Raw genomic sequence first — 16,564 nt, 5'->3', positions numbered from 1 at the left:
CTGACACAGGATGTGGTATGTGTTAGGCAACCAGTCAGCATATTGAGGACATATACAGCTCTGTTGAATGCTTTACATACAGAGGATAATATGAAATCATTCAACAGAGGTGGCTCTGGCTTATTAAATACTGTCATGGATAGTGTTGGCTGTTAACTTGACAGTCCTGGAAAGAGGGAGCCTAAGCTGATGAATTCTTGGTTTGATTGGTCTGAGAGCTTGTCCGATCTGTTGGCTGGTGGAGGGTAGCCCACGGTGGGTGGTACCATCCTTAGGCAGGTGGGTCGGGGCTGTTTAAGTAAAGTAGCCGGGCAAGCCAGGTGAAGCAAGCTAGAAAGCAATGATCCTTCGTGGTTTCTACTTCAGTTCCTGCCTCCAGGTTCCTGCCTTGAGCTCCCGCCTTGGCTCCTCTAGATGATAGATTATAAACTTGGTCAGGATTTTATCACCATAGCAGAAAAGCAAGTGAGAACAAATATATTGGGCAGTAACTTTTTAAAAAGTGCATGTTTTCTAATCCACCCCTTTTGTTCCTCTCCTTAACAGCCATCTACAACTACAATGCATCTCAAGATGTGGAGCTCTCCTTGCAGATCGGTGACACCGTCCACATCCTGGAGATGTATGAGGGTGAGTGTATCGGCCTTCTGCTGGGTGGGGCCCACGAAGAATTCGTTAATAATGAAGCACTAAGTGTTAGGATCCATGTGCTCTACTCCTCCTGCTGCAGGGCCAACAGTGAGAGCCTAGGAAGTACCTAAGGTCACACAGCCCTATACGGAGGGTAATTTTCAACACACCCGCTTCATGGGAATGTGGATATGCCCGGACACCAGAGTCAAGATTCTCGTCACCGGATGCAAAAGAGTTAGCTGCAGAGCAGGCTAGGGACACACACACACACACTCAGAACATCAGGCCTGTAGTAGCTGGAAGGAAGCATCACCATTTCAGGGTGGGTCTCTTTCTACTTGGTGCCTAGCGTTTCCGGGTTGGGGGGCAGAATGAGGGCAGAGCTTTGTGGCAGTACTGAGACTCTGAGAGAATTAGGTCAGGACGATAACGGCAGGTCCTGCTTGTGTTTGTCTGTTTCCTCCAGCCAGCTCAGGCTTGGGAAGTGGTTCTGTCTAACTGGAGCAATTCCTAAGACTGTGCAAAGCACAGAGCATGCCTGCATCTACCCCTCCCATCCTAGGAGACCTCCCCCAGGAATTCACATCTCTAGACCCAAACCCTGGTACAACAAAAGTGTATCCAAGCCACTGAGGTCACGGAGCAAGACAGAGAACAAACCTTTGAGCCCAGTCCATCATAACCCATGAAAGTTGGGATTAAGAGACAGTGACAGGGAGCTAGGCAGATATTTTTTTCTCTTAGAGCAAAGCTTATTGAGAAAGACACTCTGCATGGGTAAATGTGGGGATCGTGTAAAAGTGTCACTTACAAGCCTGTGCAGATCTCCAGGTTAGGAGGGGGAAAGATGGGAAGCCTAGGAAAAAGGGATCAGGATTTGGCCATAGTGAAGCTAGGTCACCCTTCTGCTTGCATGAGGCACTGCTGTGATGGCTACCTCCCTTTGAGCTGGGCCCTCGCACCACTTTTCCTTCTGTACAGTTCCGTGGTAGCTGTTAGGCTCCCAGGGGTAGCAAGGAGACAGAGAGGGCTATGTGGACTCTTCCATCCGTGTTCCTGCTTTAACTACCGCCCTGCCACCTTCAGGCCGCACTAGCCATTGGTTTGAAGTTAGTGCTCTACTCACACCACCTGTCATGCATGGTTTAGGACTCTTGCTTCTGGAAACCACAGTCCCCTTAGACCTTGCTCTGTCAGTCCTTTGTCAGAGGGGCAGGTAAACGTATACTGTGGTTTTCGCGGACATACTTTCCCACCGTGTAGGTTCAAAGCACATGTTTAACTTTGATAACTTCCACGTGGGCTCAAAGAAATGTATGCATAAGGATCGTTGAGAACTAAGTTCCATGGTAACATTTGGATCCAGATTATGTAGACCCGGTTTTCAATCTGCTGTATGCTAACTTTTCTCTGCCTTTTTCGGTTCCTGTGTTGAGTTTTCCATCATGATCGTCGTTTCTGTCTCTATAGAGATGGGACTTTCTTTTGCTCAAACCTGTTTTTAGAATATATAGGCCTACTGTTTTAGAATTGTGCTAAACATCTCTTTTAACTCCTGCTTATTAAGCCTTTTAGTCACTGTCCTCACCCATGCTACAGCTTTATGCTTTACCAAAATTACAGCCAACGAATTGTGAGGCTCAGCTCTCTAATTTTTGTCCTGACGGCCCCATATAAGGTTTTTAGAAAGGTTACTCTAAGCCACTCAGGCATCCTTTCTTACATCAGCAAATGCCCCAGGCACAAAGCTACCACAAATGCTGGGTGGAAATTCTTCCCTTTTTACTAGTAAACTCTCTTGTCTATGTCTCTCTCTCTCTCTCTCTCTCTCTCTCTCTCTCTCTCTCTCTGTGAGATGCATATGGGGGTAGGGTGGGAGGAGGGCTTCCTAATTGCCCTATGGATCACATCAGAGAAGAATGGAGTATTGATGTTGATCTGACATAAAGTTAATGCCATCCCTAAAGTGCATTCTTAAGATTTGTTTTCTCAAAATAGGTTGGTTTTGAATGTTTTTATGTGGCACTAATATATTTTGTGGTCGCTACTTGAAGCATTATTTTCCCCTAGAGGACATATTAGTAGTAGTTTTGAGTTTGATCATCCTTATACATCGGTGGATCTCTTATCCAGAGTAATTGGGACTGGAAGTCTATGATTTCAGACAGTTTTATTCACAGAGATTTTGGAATATGCATAGTGAAATATTGAATAGTGCCTTGCTGTAAATTCATCTCTTTTTTTTCCATATATGTCTTATGCACATAGCCTGAAGAAAATTTTATACAGTATTTTAAATAATTTCATCATGGCGTATAATCCACCTGTGAAGTCACGTCTGTGTTCATAACATTTTGAGTCTTGGAGAATTTTGAATTTTGCAGTTTTGGATTAGGGATGCTCTTATTGTACTTAATTTAAACACAGACACACAAGTCCCATCTGTTTTGAATCCTATGTGATTGGGCCCCCAGATCCCAACCCAAGGTGCTTCTAGTATATTGTAGCTCCTACACAGTGTGACTGCAGGGAGTGCTCCATTGAGCACCATTCGGAAAGCCTCCTTGGCATTGCATTTTGGGGATGATCAGGCCCAGCCACCAACAAGAGAATTCTCTTGTAGTTGTTGCCATGGAGTGTTTGAATGTCAGTGGTAGAATGCTGGGTGCTCAGAGAAGGATGTCACCCACTGTGTTTTCAAAGTGTCCTGGCGTGAGTGAGGAGACAGAACACATACAGAGTTCATGACCTCCAACTCGCATGTCAATTTCACACGGATTTTGACATCAGATTATATTCCTTCCAATAGTGTTTCTTTTATGGGATTCGTTTTTTTAAATAGTGCCTGGTGTGCCCGACACTCAAGGGGAGGCTCTTGTATCTGCTTAGTACTTGGAGTTCTTGGCTTGAGTCTTGAATTCCTTTATTACTTTAGGCGGTTGAGGACTGGGGGCAGGAGTGCTTTGCAAACAGAAGACCTGCAGGAAATGCCCAGTAATGACTTGTGTTGGTTCACCCTCCCTGCTCCCGTCTTCTTTTAAAACAAATAAACAGAATGGAAACGCCCACAGTACTGCCAGAGAGAATGCCCGGGCAAGGCTGGCACCATTTCTTGGCCTCTGGGGGTTTATGTCTTGCAGCTTCCTGTTAGTGATTTGGGGACTCTCCCTTTGCCCCACCCCACCTCTGAGACAAGCATACCTGATCTATGTGTACTGTTCTGGCATGGAGCTGAGTCCTCCCAGACATTTTTCTTTAACGTTTTTGCTCACAACCCACAACCCACAACAGAATGCCACGGAGGACACTCCGTGGCTGCTTCCTGCCCTGTGGTTCAGTGAGTGATTCCCCAAGAGCAGTAACTGCTGTAGAGTCATAGCCGGCTCCAGCTTAATCTCCAGGTGCTCAGCCTGGCTTCTGACTTGCTCTTGGCCCTCAGCAAAAGCCTGGAGTGAATGCAGGTGAGGTAAGAGACTGTGACACGTTTGGAGGCCCTCCCGGTCTCCTGCCCTCGGCAGCCGCACAAGGATTTGGTTATTGCCTATGTTTTTGTTCTTAATCCGAAACAGAAGGTTTATTAAGATATAACTCAAGGGGCTGGAGAGATGGCTCAGTGGGTAAGAGCACCCGACTGCTCTTCCAAAGGTCCAGAGTTCAAATCCCAGCAACCACATGGTGGCTCACAACCATCTCATAACAAGATATGACTCCCTCTTCTGGAGTGTCTGAAGACAGCTACAGTGTACTTACATATAATAAATAAATAAATCTTAAAAAAAAAAAAAAGATATAACTCAAACACCCCACAGTTTGTCCACACTGTCCACGATTCTGTGCTTATTACTAAGTGTACTACCCAGTGAGTTGGGCCAATCACGATCTACATCCATTACCCCCATCTCTACCACTTGCCAGCCGTTTGCCTGGCTCTAGGCAAACACATAACCTGCTTTCTGCTTTGTGAGTTTGTTTGTGCTAGACTTTTATGGTAACATGGCCAGACAGTGTGTGTGGTGCTTTGTGACTGACTTCTGATTAGTTTAGTGTTTTCAGGCTTCATGCACATTATAATAAGCATTAATACTTCTTTTTTTTTTTTTTCCTTTTCATTGCATGGATATACCATAGCTCATCCATGCATCATCAAGTAGATATGAGAGCTGTTTAGATCTTTCAGCCATGAGGCTGCTGTAAACACCCACAGGCCAGTTTTGCGAGGATGTGTGTTTAGTCCCCTTAGGTAGGTAGACACCAGGAGCCATGATCGGTCTGCTGTCGTATTCTGACTCTGTATTTAAGTGTTTGAGAGACTCCAAGCCAGCTTAATCTTTGACTTTAGACTTTAGTCTTTAATGAGAGAGCTGCTCTCAGTATTGTCCCTTGGATCTTGTGACCACTCCCCACCCCAGCTTAATTTGTTACTTAAAGATGAAAGAAGGAAGTGAGTTGATGGAGAGGCAGTATACTGCTTCTTGTTTGTGGTTCCCCGAGAGTTGTTTACCTTCAGAGACTGTCAGAGAAGAGAATGCTAGCTGAAGCCAATGCCCCTTGTCCTTCCTCCTTGGCACTGGTCTGCCTGTCGCTGGTGCTGCCACCTTGCTTCTTAAACCTTGGAAGGTATTCGGCAACAAGACACGCGTCCTCGCCCATGAATGGTCTTTTCTGCCCCAGATCTGTGAGCTTGTGGACAGACACCGAGCACTTCAGCTACAGTCACCTTGTTTTTTCAGTCATGCCTGCTTCACCCTACCACGTGCCCGGTGCGTTTAAGCACAGGAGATGGTACCTCTGCCCAAATGAGTGAGAGACCGGTCAGCTGCTGCCTCTCATGGGGTTTGCCTAGAAATTCAAGACAAGAAAATAAATACAAAAATAACCAGACACTTACTATGGGGGAGAACAGGGCGATGTTGCTGAGATCACAGAGGGAAGAGACCGACGGAAGACTATGTTCGATTAACTCTTGTCTAAGTTAGCCATCCCTGGACAAGGTGCTTCAGCTGTCGCGGCATCTCAAATGTTCCAGTGACTCATTGACTTGGAAGTGGTGCATTGAAAAAATATGAATATTACATTATAAGCATAAGGTGTCAGCATCTAGTTACCACAGTGTGTTTCTATCCTGTGATTAATCTAATGCTACTACAAATGGCTTCAAGCCCAGGACTTGCTCTACTTCTGGCCCTGGCTTTTTGGGCCGAGTTCATATCCATTGATTGACTATTGGTTCCATAAACCACTCAAGTGCTCACGAGCATGGGTGGCTGATGTTAGTAGGGACTCTGAGATCACCAAGTAAAATAAAGTCTCAAAGGTGACCTGAGCTCTGAGAAGCAGGCACAGAGTAAAGCTCTGTATTCAGAGTAGGTGTCAAAGACTCAGAGGCTAACATAGATATTTGAACAGGAACTAGGGGCAACAGGCAGCCCTGGGAACTTTGAAAGGAGTAAGAAGGGTGGGCCTTCGGGGCTTCCCTTTCTTTACATGTTACTTTCATATGGAACGAGGCCAGTGTAACTCCACCCGAATCAGAAAGCCCATTTCCATATGCAGGCTGAGCACCCATTATCCAGAATGCTTAGAAGCAGAGGATTTTGGGTTAATTTTTTTTTTGGTGTTTTTACATACTACATACATATCATAAAACATTCTGGGAACCCAAGTGAGAACACTAAATTCATTTCTGTGTCATATACACCTGTTACACAAAACCCGAAGGTAATTTAATAGAGTTTTTGTGTTTTGTGTGTGTACCACCTTTTGACTGGAACCTGTCACATGGTCCGGAGTGGAATTTTCATTCCATAGTCCAACAAGTTTTGAATTTTAGGGTCTTGCATTTTGGATTTTTAAAGGGTTGTTCAACCTGTACAATAAAAGCATGCACATCTTACTAAGCACTTCAAATTTACTAGATGAAAGATGCATTAGGACCCTCCATATATTTGAAACCCTTCTGCTGCCATCTTAGTCAAGATCCCGGGAGGTTTGTTATAATTCTTAATCCATACTGTCACTGTGACCTAGTTGTAGAAACAGCTGCCTTTCCAAACATAAATGGCAGTGAGCCCAGCAGCTCGGAATCTGATGACAAGCTCTGCGTGCAGACTCTTGGCTTTAGCTTTGGAAGCAGGTCAGGCTTTATGGTGGTTTGATGAGTGTGTGTGTGTGTGTGTGTGCCCCCGCGCTTGCGTGCGTGCGTGCGTGCAGTGCGTGGTTACTTCCCACATCTGCCTGACCTTTATCTTCAGTGTGGCTTGTCATCAGTCACACCTCTGAGAACATTCTTTCCTGAATTGTGCTTTTAATAAAGACATGTGTGGTAGTAGGAGTATGTTTAGGAGAGACCTTAATTAGATGTTACAGCTACTGAAATGTCTTCTCTCAGATTGAACGTGTGTGTGTGTGTGTGTGTGTGTGTGTGTGTAGGTATACTTGCACACATACATTTGAAAGAGGCCAACCTCTGTCATTCCTCAGGTGCTACCCTCCTTTGTTGAGACAGGGTGTCCTACTGGGATCTGAGACTAACCAGTTAGGCTAGGCTGGCTGGTGGGCTGGCTGGGTGGTGGGCTAGGCTGGCTGGGTGGTGGGCTAGGATGGCTGGCTGGCTACTTCCTATCTCCTCCTCCCAGTGTCGAGAGTATAAGTGTACACTGCCACAGCCAGAAGTTCACAAGGATGCTGAGGAGCAAACTTAGGTCCTCATGCTTGTGTGGCGAGGATTTTACTAACCCAGCTCTCCCCGAGCCTTGCAGATGAAGCCTTCCTTCTACAACAGAGAATGGCTTCTCCTATTTCTCCTTTCAAGATACCATTTGAATATGTTCCTGAAATACACCCTTACACATGATATTTGGACACAGGCGTCTGTCCAACCTTCTGATGGAGAATTTACAACTCCTTCCTGAGTAGTACCCTCATTCCATTAGCCATCACGCACTAGGACTTGGCGTTGACCCATTTGGGCAGTTGCCTGTGAGTCCTCAGAGACAAGAGAATCTGGAAACAAAGAAGTTTCTGCAGTGCCACAGAGGGATGCTCCCAGGAGCTACCTGCCCAGCTGATTTTGCTCTCCAGGGATGTTGCCTGGATCAAGGGATGGGAAAGAGGCATGAAGGAGTAGGACAAGCTCTTTGTGCCCCACCCATGCCTTGGATTGCCGGGCCACTCACCTTTTGTAAAAAAAAAAAAAAAAAAAGCATTGTAGATAGCAGGTCCCCTTACCCTGGACTGAGATTCACTTAAGGATTAAGGACGCAGAAATCAGAGTGAATGTGCCGATCCACCTGGAGAAGTTCTGTGACAGCTCCCAAGGCAAAGCATGCCACTTTTCTGACACTAGACACATTTGGATGTGTCACCTCTTGACTGTTCACAGTGACTTGGCCCTCCTTCTGGAGTTATCCTAACATCTGGAGCAGATATCTCTGCTTGTCTGTGGAGTTATTTTTAGTAGAAAATAGAGATTTCTGATTTTTGCTAGGTAAGCAGAAAAAAAAAAAATTTGGAGCCAGAGTTAGAGTTTATACTGGAATGGCCTTAAAAGCAAGGTGCATGTGAGTGTGATCTTTTGAACAACGGCTTTTAAGAGATTGAAGCTTCATTGCATTAGATTGGTAGTGACTTCCAGAGCCCAGATGTGTTCCGCTAGTGAGGGAGCAAGGCCTTGTCGCTGGCAGTCGTGCCAGCTCTACCCACTCTCACATTACATTTGTGTGGTTTGTAGGTACAGACTTTATTTCACACTCCTTCCAATAGCCTGAGGCCAAAGAGACTGCGTTAACATAGTCACCAAATGTTTCCGAGTGCCTGATGTATGCCAGGTTCTGCAAAACAAGAATTCTTTTTAACTTTAAAAATAAATGTTGAAGAGGCTAAAGAGATGGCTCAGTGGCTTCAAGCACTTACTGCTCTTACAGAGGATCCAAGTTCGGTTCTCAGTACCCACACCAGGTGGCTTCACAAACATAACTGCAGCTACAAAGGAGCAAAAGCCTTTGGCCTTTGGAGGCCCCAGTACTCATATCCATAGCTCTACATGCAGACACAGCACATATGTAATTTACAAGGATTAAAAAAAAAAAGTTGAGTGGAAGTAATCAGAATCCATTATATACATACATGAAATTGTCAAAACAAATTTAATTAACTAAATTTAAAAAGGAAAGAAAGAAAGTTGGATGCTGGGTATGACTGTGCATGCCCATAATTCCAGGAACTCGAAGCAGAACCCTTAGGAGTTAAGGGTTATCCTAGGTTATGTAACAAGCTTGAAGCCAGCTTGAGCTACATGATGCCCTGTCTCAAAACCAAATGGAATTCAAGTAGAAAGCCATACTGTTTCTTGCTCAGATAGTATGCATATTTCTCATGCTGATCAGGCCCAGGACTAAGGTTGCCTCCTCTGAAAGTCTGCGTTCTGAGTATCCAGTTGGCTGTCCTCACAGCAAGACTAAGGCAGCAGTGGCTTGATGCAAGGGAAAAAAACACCAACCAACCAACCAACCCTGTGTTTATCTATGCAGATTGCTTGTTTATTCTTATGTAGTGAAGCTGTTAGCTTCCAGGTGCTCTGAGTCCTTCAAACTCCAGCATCAGCTGTCAGCCTTGCCTATCAAAGGGCTGATAGATTGATCCTGAGCAAAGATGCAACAGTATCGAATTGACCTCCTGTATCATCTTTACATCCTGTGAGTTTCTTTTTTCTCTCTTTTTCCTTTTCCTTTTCCTTTTCCCTTTCTTTCTTTCTTTCTTTCTTTCTTTCTTTCTTTCTTTCTTTCTTTCTTTCTTTCTTTCTTTCTTTCTTTCTTTCTTTCTTTCTTTCTTTCTTTCACCTTGCAGCTTATTTGTGAAAGCCCTGTGCCTTTCGATGTGAACAGCTGAGGCTCAGGGCTCTGGGAGGCAGAAGGTGGACCACTGTCCTCTGTAATGAGGGATTTCATACTAAGATGTCCTCCATCCTGAGAGGGCTGGCACCCAGCTGGCTCAGGATCCCCTGAGGTTCTGCAAGGCGGCTGCTTTGAAGGGTAACTCACTGAGTTCGGGCCCTGGAAACTGACAGGTTTACCTGGTCCACAGGGGTGCAACCTTTGGCTCTGGCCTAATTAAGCTAGCAGGCCTGAGACAGTTAAAGGGAAAACAACAGGATTAAGCACCTGCTCCTCTTCTGTGGTTGCCTCCTCTCTGCCCCATGTGTCATGCAGACCAGATATAAACAGCAGCTCCCTCCCTGTTTCTGGCCTTTCATTTCTGAGAGGATAAACATAATTTATTGATCTTTTATATGCGCGTGAGCAGGAGAGCACGTTTATCGCGTGATGGCAGAATAAAAGGTGCTTGTGTGGAACACTCTGTAAGTCACACATCGAACCATACTTCATTGCCTGGAAAGTCTTCAGCATTCCCAAGTAATTGCCTGAGTCTGGAGCACATTCATAACGCACTCTTTTGTGCACCAGAGTCTCCAGTCAGCTCCATTAAAGGGCCCTTTGTATTTGGTTACTTGTTTATGGATCTGTTTACTTCCTCCTTAAAGATGATGTCTGATACATCCACTTCAAGAAGTGTTTTATGTATAATGAATGAATGGTCACGTGTGCAGTATAAACCTCAGCCCTGATGGGTCTCCTCAGAGATTTCCAACCATGCTTTCCCTTATCCGCTGAAGTTGCCTCCCCCACATATGCTTTCATTCCTTCTTGCCTCGAATCCCTGCTTGAAATTTTGTTTCTGTGTAACTGTGAATTCTTTTGTTTTCCCTCCTTTGCGTTATGAAGTAAACATTAGGGCCGAGAAATACTCCATGTCTTGGTTTCCTAGCCCTGCCGATTGAATAAATGAATAGCGGTCCACACTGGAACATCAAGGAATAGTAGTACAAACTCATTCAAAATCCATTTGAGAGTCTGCCAGGAGTAATTAGGAGGGATAATGTCGCTGAAGAGACACAAGACAAAAGTATAGTCACGGAGAAAGGTGCCTTATTTTTTTTGTACCTGGCTCAAACTCATTTTAGAGGCAATGCCAAATTGAAGTTCTGAGCCAGTCTGAGTGATAACATTCTGTTAGAGGTGACTCATTTATAAAGTACTTCTCACTTGGTAATTTTTCCTTCCTTTCGCTTTCCTCTAAAGACATCAAATACCAGAGCAAATGTATATGCTGTAACATGCACCTAGATACACAGTAGAATATATCTCATCAGATGACAAAGCCTGTATACCTCACTCCAAAGCACCCTGAGCTCATCTCTTACATCCAACACCCCAGCCATTCGCCGCTGTTCTTATCTCATTACCAACTGTTAGTTTTTGCCTGCTAGTCAGCCCTATGTTAGTGGGTTATACACATCAATTGTTTGGATTCTTTCACTCATTCATAAAGTTACACGGAAGTAACTTTTCTGTCTTGTTGAGTGGTACTCATTACAGTAGCATGCCGTGATTTGTGCCTTTCCTTGAGTTTCATCTTAAGCTTGAAAGAATTAAAGCATCAGTGAGCACTCCTGTAAAGCATTCTTGCAAGTGTAAGTTCCCACTTATCTTGAGTAAATACCCAGGCATAGGAGTATTGCTAAATTGTAAGATATCTGTGACGTTAGAAGAAATTATCAGCATGGTAAAAGAGAATTGTTAGAGTTGGGGGTTTATATTGTTGTGATGAAACTCCATGACCCAAAGCAACTTGGGGAGGGAAGGGTTTATTTCATCTTCTGTTAAGGCATCACAGTCCATTGTAGAAGAAAAGTCAGGGCAGGAACTCAAGGCAGGGACTTAGAGGCAGGAACGGACGTGGAGGCCATGGAGGAACACTGTGTACTGGGTTGCATAGCGTGTTTTCTTACACAACTTGGAAGTACCTGCCCAGCGGTATCACCACCCACAGTAAGCTAGGCTCACCCTCATGAAAATATCACATAGGCTTGCCTACAGGCCAGTCTTACAGAGATAGTTTTTCACGTAAGATTCTCTCTTCTCAGGTATGTCTAGATTTGTGTCAGGTTGCCAAAACCAACCAGCACAAGAGCCCAGTTACTCTTAATCCTTGCTAACTGTGGACAGTCAGTCTCTTTGACCATAGTCATTCTAGTGGGTAAATGGTGCTATCCAATTGTATCTTTTAAAATGGAAAGTACAATTACATAAAACTCATTCTTTTTAAGTTGTAATTCAAGGAGCTTTGACAAGTGCCTATCATCAGGAAATACAAGCAGGATTAATGTATTTGTCTTAGTATTCTATTGCTGTCATGAGATATCTTTGCCAAGACAACTTATTTGGGGGGAAAAATCCTTGAATTGGGGACTTGTTTACTATTTAAATGGGTAAGTCCATGACCATCATGACAGGGAGTGTCGCAGCAGGCAGGCGTGGCACTGGAGCAGTGGCTAAGAGCTTACATCTTATCCACAAGTTGGAGAGGGAGGGAGGAAGAGAGGGAGAGAAGTAGATAGAGACAGAGAGAGAGAGACAGACAGACACACACACACACACACAGAGAGAGAGAGAGCAGACAGACACATACACACAGAGAGAGAGAGAGAGAGAGAGAGAGAGAGAGAGAGAGAATAGAGAGAAACATTACACATAATACACAGGCTGAGACATACTGGCCCTGGCATGGGCATTTGAAACCTCAAAGCCTACTTCCAGTGACACACTTCTCCAACAAGACCACACCTCCTAATCCTGCCCAAACAGTCAACCGACTGCAAACCCAAACATTCAAACTCACGAGCTATGGGGGCATTTATATTCAAACCTCCACACTGTCTTAGGACCCCATCCCCACCCCTGAACATTGTCTTATCTCCCTCTTTAGACAGCTCCACACTATCACAATAGACCTGTTACCTATTGCTTTCATTTTACCTTTGCCGGACTTGCCAGGAGTTATCCATATTTATGTCAGTTGTAAATTTTACCAGTCCTAAAGACATATAACTTTAAATGCTTAAAAAGCTTTAAATTATATTTTAGTGTGTGTGTGTGTGTGTGTGTGTGGTGTGTGTGTGTGTGGATTTGGTTGTGTGCCTGCCTGCCTCTCTATTTGTGTAGGCATACATGTGTCCCAGCATGTATGTGGAGGTAAGAGGCCAAGATGCTAGAGTGTGTTCCCTCCTTCCATCACGTGGGTTCTAGAGACTGAACTGAGGTCGTCAGACTTGTTGGCAGGCACCATAAACTAAGCGCTGATCCATCTCTCTGTTCCTAGTTATTTTTATTAGTCCGTAATGAAAACCAGCAGCTCCATCTAACACCTCCTCATCTCGGGAGGTGTTTCACTTCTTTCTGAACTCTTTCTAGTCTTTTATCCAACTAAGCATTGGCATTTCCATCTTCCATTCTATTAACCAAGCCCTTGCTATGGACGATTGCAACCTACCCCTCACATATGCCTCACCAACTCCGCGTGTATCTGACTTTCAATTGTAGCTGTTCATTTCTACCATGTGTTGTTTGGATTATTGTGCCTGTGTGGTTCTGGTGGTAAGAGGCAGGGTCCTGGTCACATTTCTTATCTAGAGTTAATCTCTCTTACCTCGATTCTCTATGGGCTGACCTTTGTTTCATATCTTGGCATTTGACAGAAATGCTTCCCTCTCAGTGACATGGTCAACTGTTAAGTGATGGTTGTCTTTATGATCCTACTTGGGCTCTGAGCTGCCATGCTGGTCTGACCCCTCTTATTTCCCCTCTGCAGTGCGCATGGACAGGGTTTCATGTCATACCTATAAGGACTCAGTTGTTGTTCAGGTAGGGAAGCCTATGGGTCAGGGTATGCTGCCTGTGCCTTCTACCACCCTCCAAGGCTTTCCCTGTTTGACCCTTCTCATACCGTAGGATAACACTGTGTACCATTTGCATAAGCCCAAGAGCTGAACACCCGTTCTTCCTCTATGCTTGCTCATCGCCAGTGAAGCCATGAGCAATTCAAGCTGTTTCTAAATATAGGCTCGGTCTTCTGGTCCTCTCGTCGCTTCCCGTTTTCAGTGTAGCCACCAGTCTCCTCCCTGCTTCTGCTTCTCACCTCCCTTCATCCGTTCCTGTATGGCCGCTAGAACGCCTGCCTTTATTTATTTATTTGTTTGTTTATATTTTTTTATTTGCACAAGACTTGATGTCATGTAAGCACCTTTCTCCCCTTCCCTCTTTACCATCCTACTCAGGCTAAAGCTCAGGCTTCGCACGGTATTGGTACTTTTGCCTGAGGTGACACTTTTGCCGACGCATTGATTTCCCTAGGGATCCTTTGAGAAGCTCTGATTCTGAGCTTGATGGAGAATATTTGGGGAGGTGACCCAGGCCGCTCAGGAACCAAGTAAAATAAGTTTCCCTGGTGAGACTAATGGGTGTCCAGGATGGTGGCCCACACTCCTGTCTGACCCTCCTGGGGCCTTCTCCCAGTCGCTCTCTCTCGATTTGAGCTTTTTCTGTCTTTGGGCAGAGTTCTTGCCTCATGGTCTTCTCATTAGATTTGCTTCTGTCTGGGAGATTTTTCCTTGTCATTTCCCCACCTGGCTCCTTTTAGTTTCTTACACTGATCTGTCTTTAATCATCTTATCTAATCAAGTACCCATGTCCCCAGACCTTGCACGTGTGCCTCTGAGTGCATGCTCTTAGTATTGTGTCCTCGCTCAACTCATTTATGAAATCTACAGGATTACGACTCTCCTTCTCCACAGTTAATATTTATTGAAATTTATTGAACTACTACAGAGGGAGAAGAACCTGTGTAGGGATACTGTTAGGTGGATGCCAGAAAATACACAGCACCATCCCCAGACAGGTGAATGAAATGGGCTGATGATAATCTTGTGGATGAAGATTATATAGAGCTAGATAAATTGCGCCAACTTGACCTTGGAATTAGCAGCTTTGAGAGGAAATGCTTTTATCCTGGACTGGGGCAGTCCCCAAGACACTGAAATGACTTCTAACCCCAGAAGTGCAACCCATTTTGCTATGATGGCTGCAAATTATTTTTTTGGAGCCTTGTCTTACTAAAATGTAGCTAAGACTCCCCCTCTGGCCCATTGCTCTCACTGTAATTACCTGGGAACATACCTGCCATTTCATTCTTCTTGCTCTCTTCTTGAGACTACAGATCACTTCCTGATACACCCTGCATTGTCTGAAGGTTAACTGCTGTCTTAGTCAGGGTTTTACTGCTGTGAACAGATGCCGTGACCATGGCAACTCTTATAAGAAGAGCATTTAATTGGGGCTGGTTTACAGGTTCAGAGATTCAGTCTATTATCATTAAGGCAGGAACATGAGAGCATCCAGGCAGACATAGTGCAGGAGAAGCTGAGAGTTCTACATCCTCATCAGAAGGCTGCTAGCATAATACTGACTTCCAGGTAGCTAGGATGAGGGACTTAAAGCCCACACTCACAATGACACACCTGTTCCAACAAGGCCACACCTACTCCAACAGGGCTATACCTTCTAATAATGCCACTCCCTGAGCCAGACATATACAAATGATCACAACTGCAAACTGTCTTTAATTGTGATTTTATATTAGATATTGACGGTTAATAGGAAACTGTTCTTGGGTGTATTGCAATCCAGTTTCATAATATAGGACTCTCCAACAACTGTGCGCCCGCCATGGTCATAGCCTTTGGAGTTATTAGCAATCATTAGTAGTTGCATGCAGTCTTAGAGCTGTGACCATTATTAATACCGTCAAACTCGCAGCTGTAGATTAGGTGCTTACCATGGCTCCTGCCAAAGAAAATGAGTATTCACTTGGACAAGTCCAGAATCATAATTTTGCACATTGTTCCTAGCAGTTATACACACACTGTGATTCTAGAGACAAGCTCTTAGAAGGTTAAAATGAAATTGTCCCTCCATCTCCCCAGATGACTGGTTTAGGAAACATAATTTTGTGATGAATGGCTGTGTAGAACACCATTTACAGGCATGTAAGATACACTCTTCTGGCTAAGTGGGTCAGTCTGTCCTGTGACTTCTTGGTTTTATAGGGCCTGAGAAGTGAAAACTGCCTCACCCGCTCTTTCTCAGTGGGGCCTCCAGCTCTGCCCTTGATCCACGGTGATGGCAAAGCCAGCCATTTGCCCAAAACTGTTTTCATATCTTAGCAGAATCATGACTATGGAGGGACATAGACTCTTGAGTCATGGGAGGAATGGTCAATGTATCTGGAAGGCTTAGCCTGATTTCCTGCCCATTGGTTTCCTAAAGTGAGACCAGTGTTTTCTTCACCATGTCCCATGATGCAGACTATAATTCCATGCCAAAGCCCCACCTCTCCACCCCCTCTCCAACACATAGCAAATTCCTTAATTTTTTTAGTTTCACTGATAACTTAAAATTTGTGAAATCATTACTCAATCTGTACCCAGAGAGGTTAGCCCCATTTTCTTCTTATAACATGGACAGAGTATGGGACTATTTTCTGATTGATCTTATATAACAAACCTGAGCCAGCTCTAGAGGCCTACTGCCACATGCCTCCGATCCCAACTGCAAATTGGGTCTATTCACTGTCTACTTACAGGATTCTATTTACAGTAGGCTTCCTGAGGCAAGCTGACTACTGAGCACGTTGATGCCTTAGGCGGGCATGGCTATATATATTTAAAAAAATGTGTTCAGTCATTTTTAATATAAAATGCTTATTTGTGGACACCTTAAGTTGTATACGCCATGATAAATGAGAAAATGTCTCTATAAATCCCTTCATGGAAATTTAGGAAAGAATTAAAGCTTTAGTGTGGTGTTTGGTGCACAATTGTCATCTCAGCCCGTGGGAGGTTCAGGCCAGGACCTCCACAAGAGCAACAGGTGTTCCTAAGTGCTGAGTCATCTCTCAGCCCCCTCTGGGCAAACTTGTAAGTCTTGTGGCTAATAAGAGAATTCGGCCTTCAAGCCGATCTTTACTGGGTAAGAAACGG

At 44.5% G+C, this 16,564-nt stretch overlaps 1 protein-coding gene across 1 annotated transcript in view; it reads left to right on the top strand.

The window, feature by feature from the left end:
- Positions 1 to 16,564, top strand: part of Dock5 (dedicator of cytokinesis 5) — a 192,279-nt gene that overhangs the window by 61,242 nt on the left and 114,473 nt on the right. Inside the window, exon 2 of the mRNA XM_021181410.3 lies at positions 547 to 630. Within this exon, the coding sequence (XP_021037069.1) occupies positions 547 to 630 (84 nt within the window). The remainder of the gene's footprint in view (positions 1 to 546; positions 631 to 16,564) is intronic.

Source organism: Mus caroli, unplaced genomic scaffold (assembly GCF_978045245.1).
Source record: "Mus caroli unplaced genomic scaffold, Mus_caroli_1 scaffold_12, whole genome shotgun sequence".
NCBI lineage: Eukaryota > Metazoa > Chordata > Mammalia > Rodentia > Muridae > Mus > Mus caroli.
The sequence above is the reverse complement of the archived record's forward strand: the minus strand, read 5'-3'. Positions and strand labels throughout refer to the sequence as shown.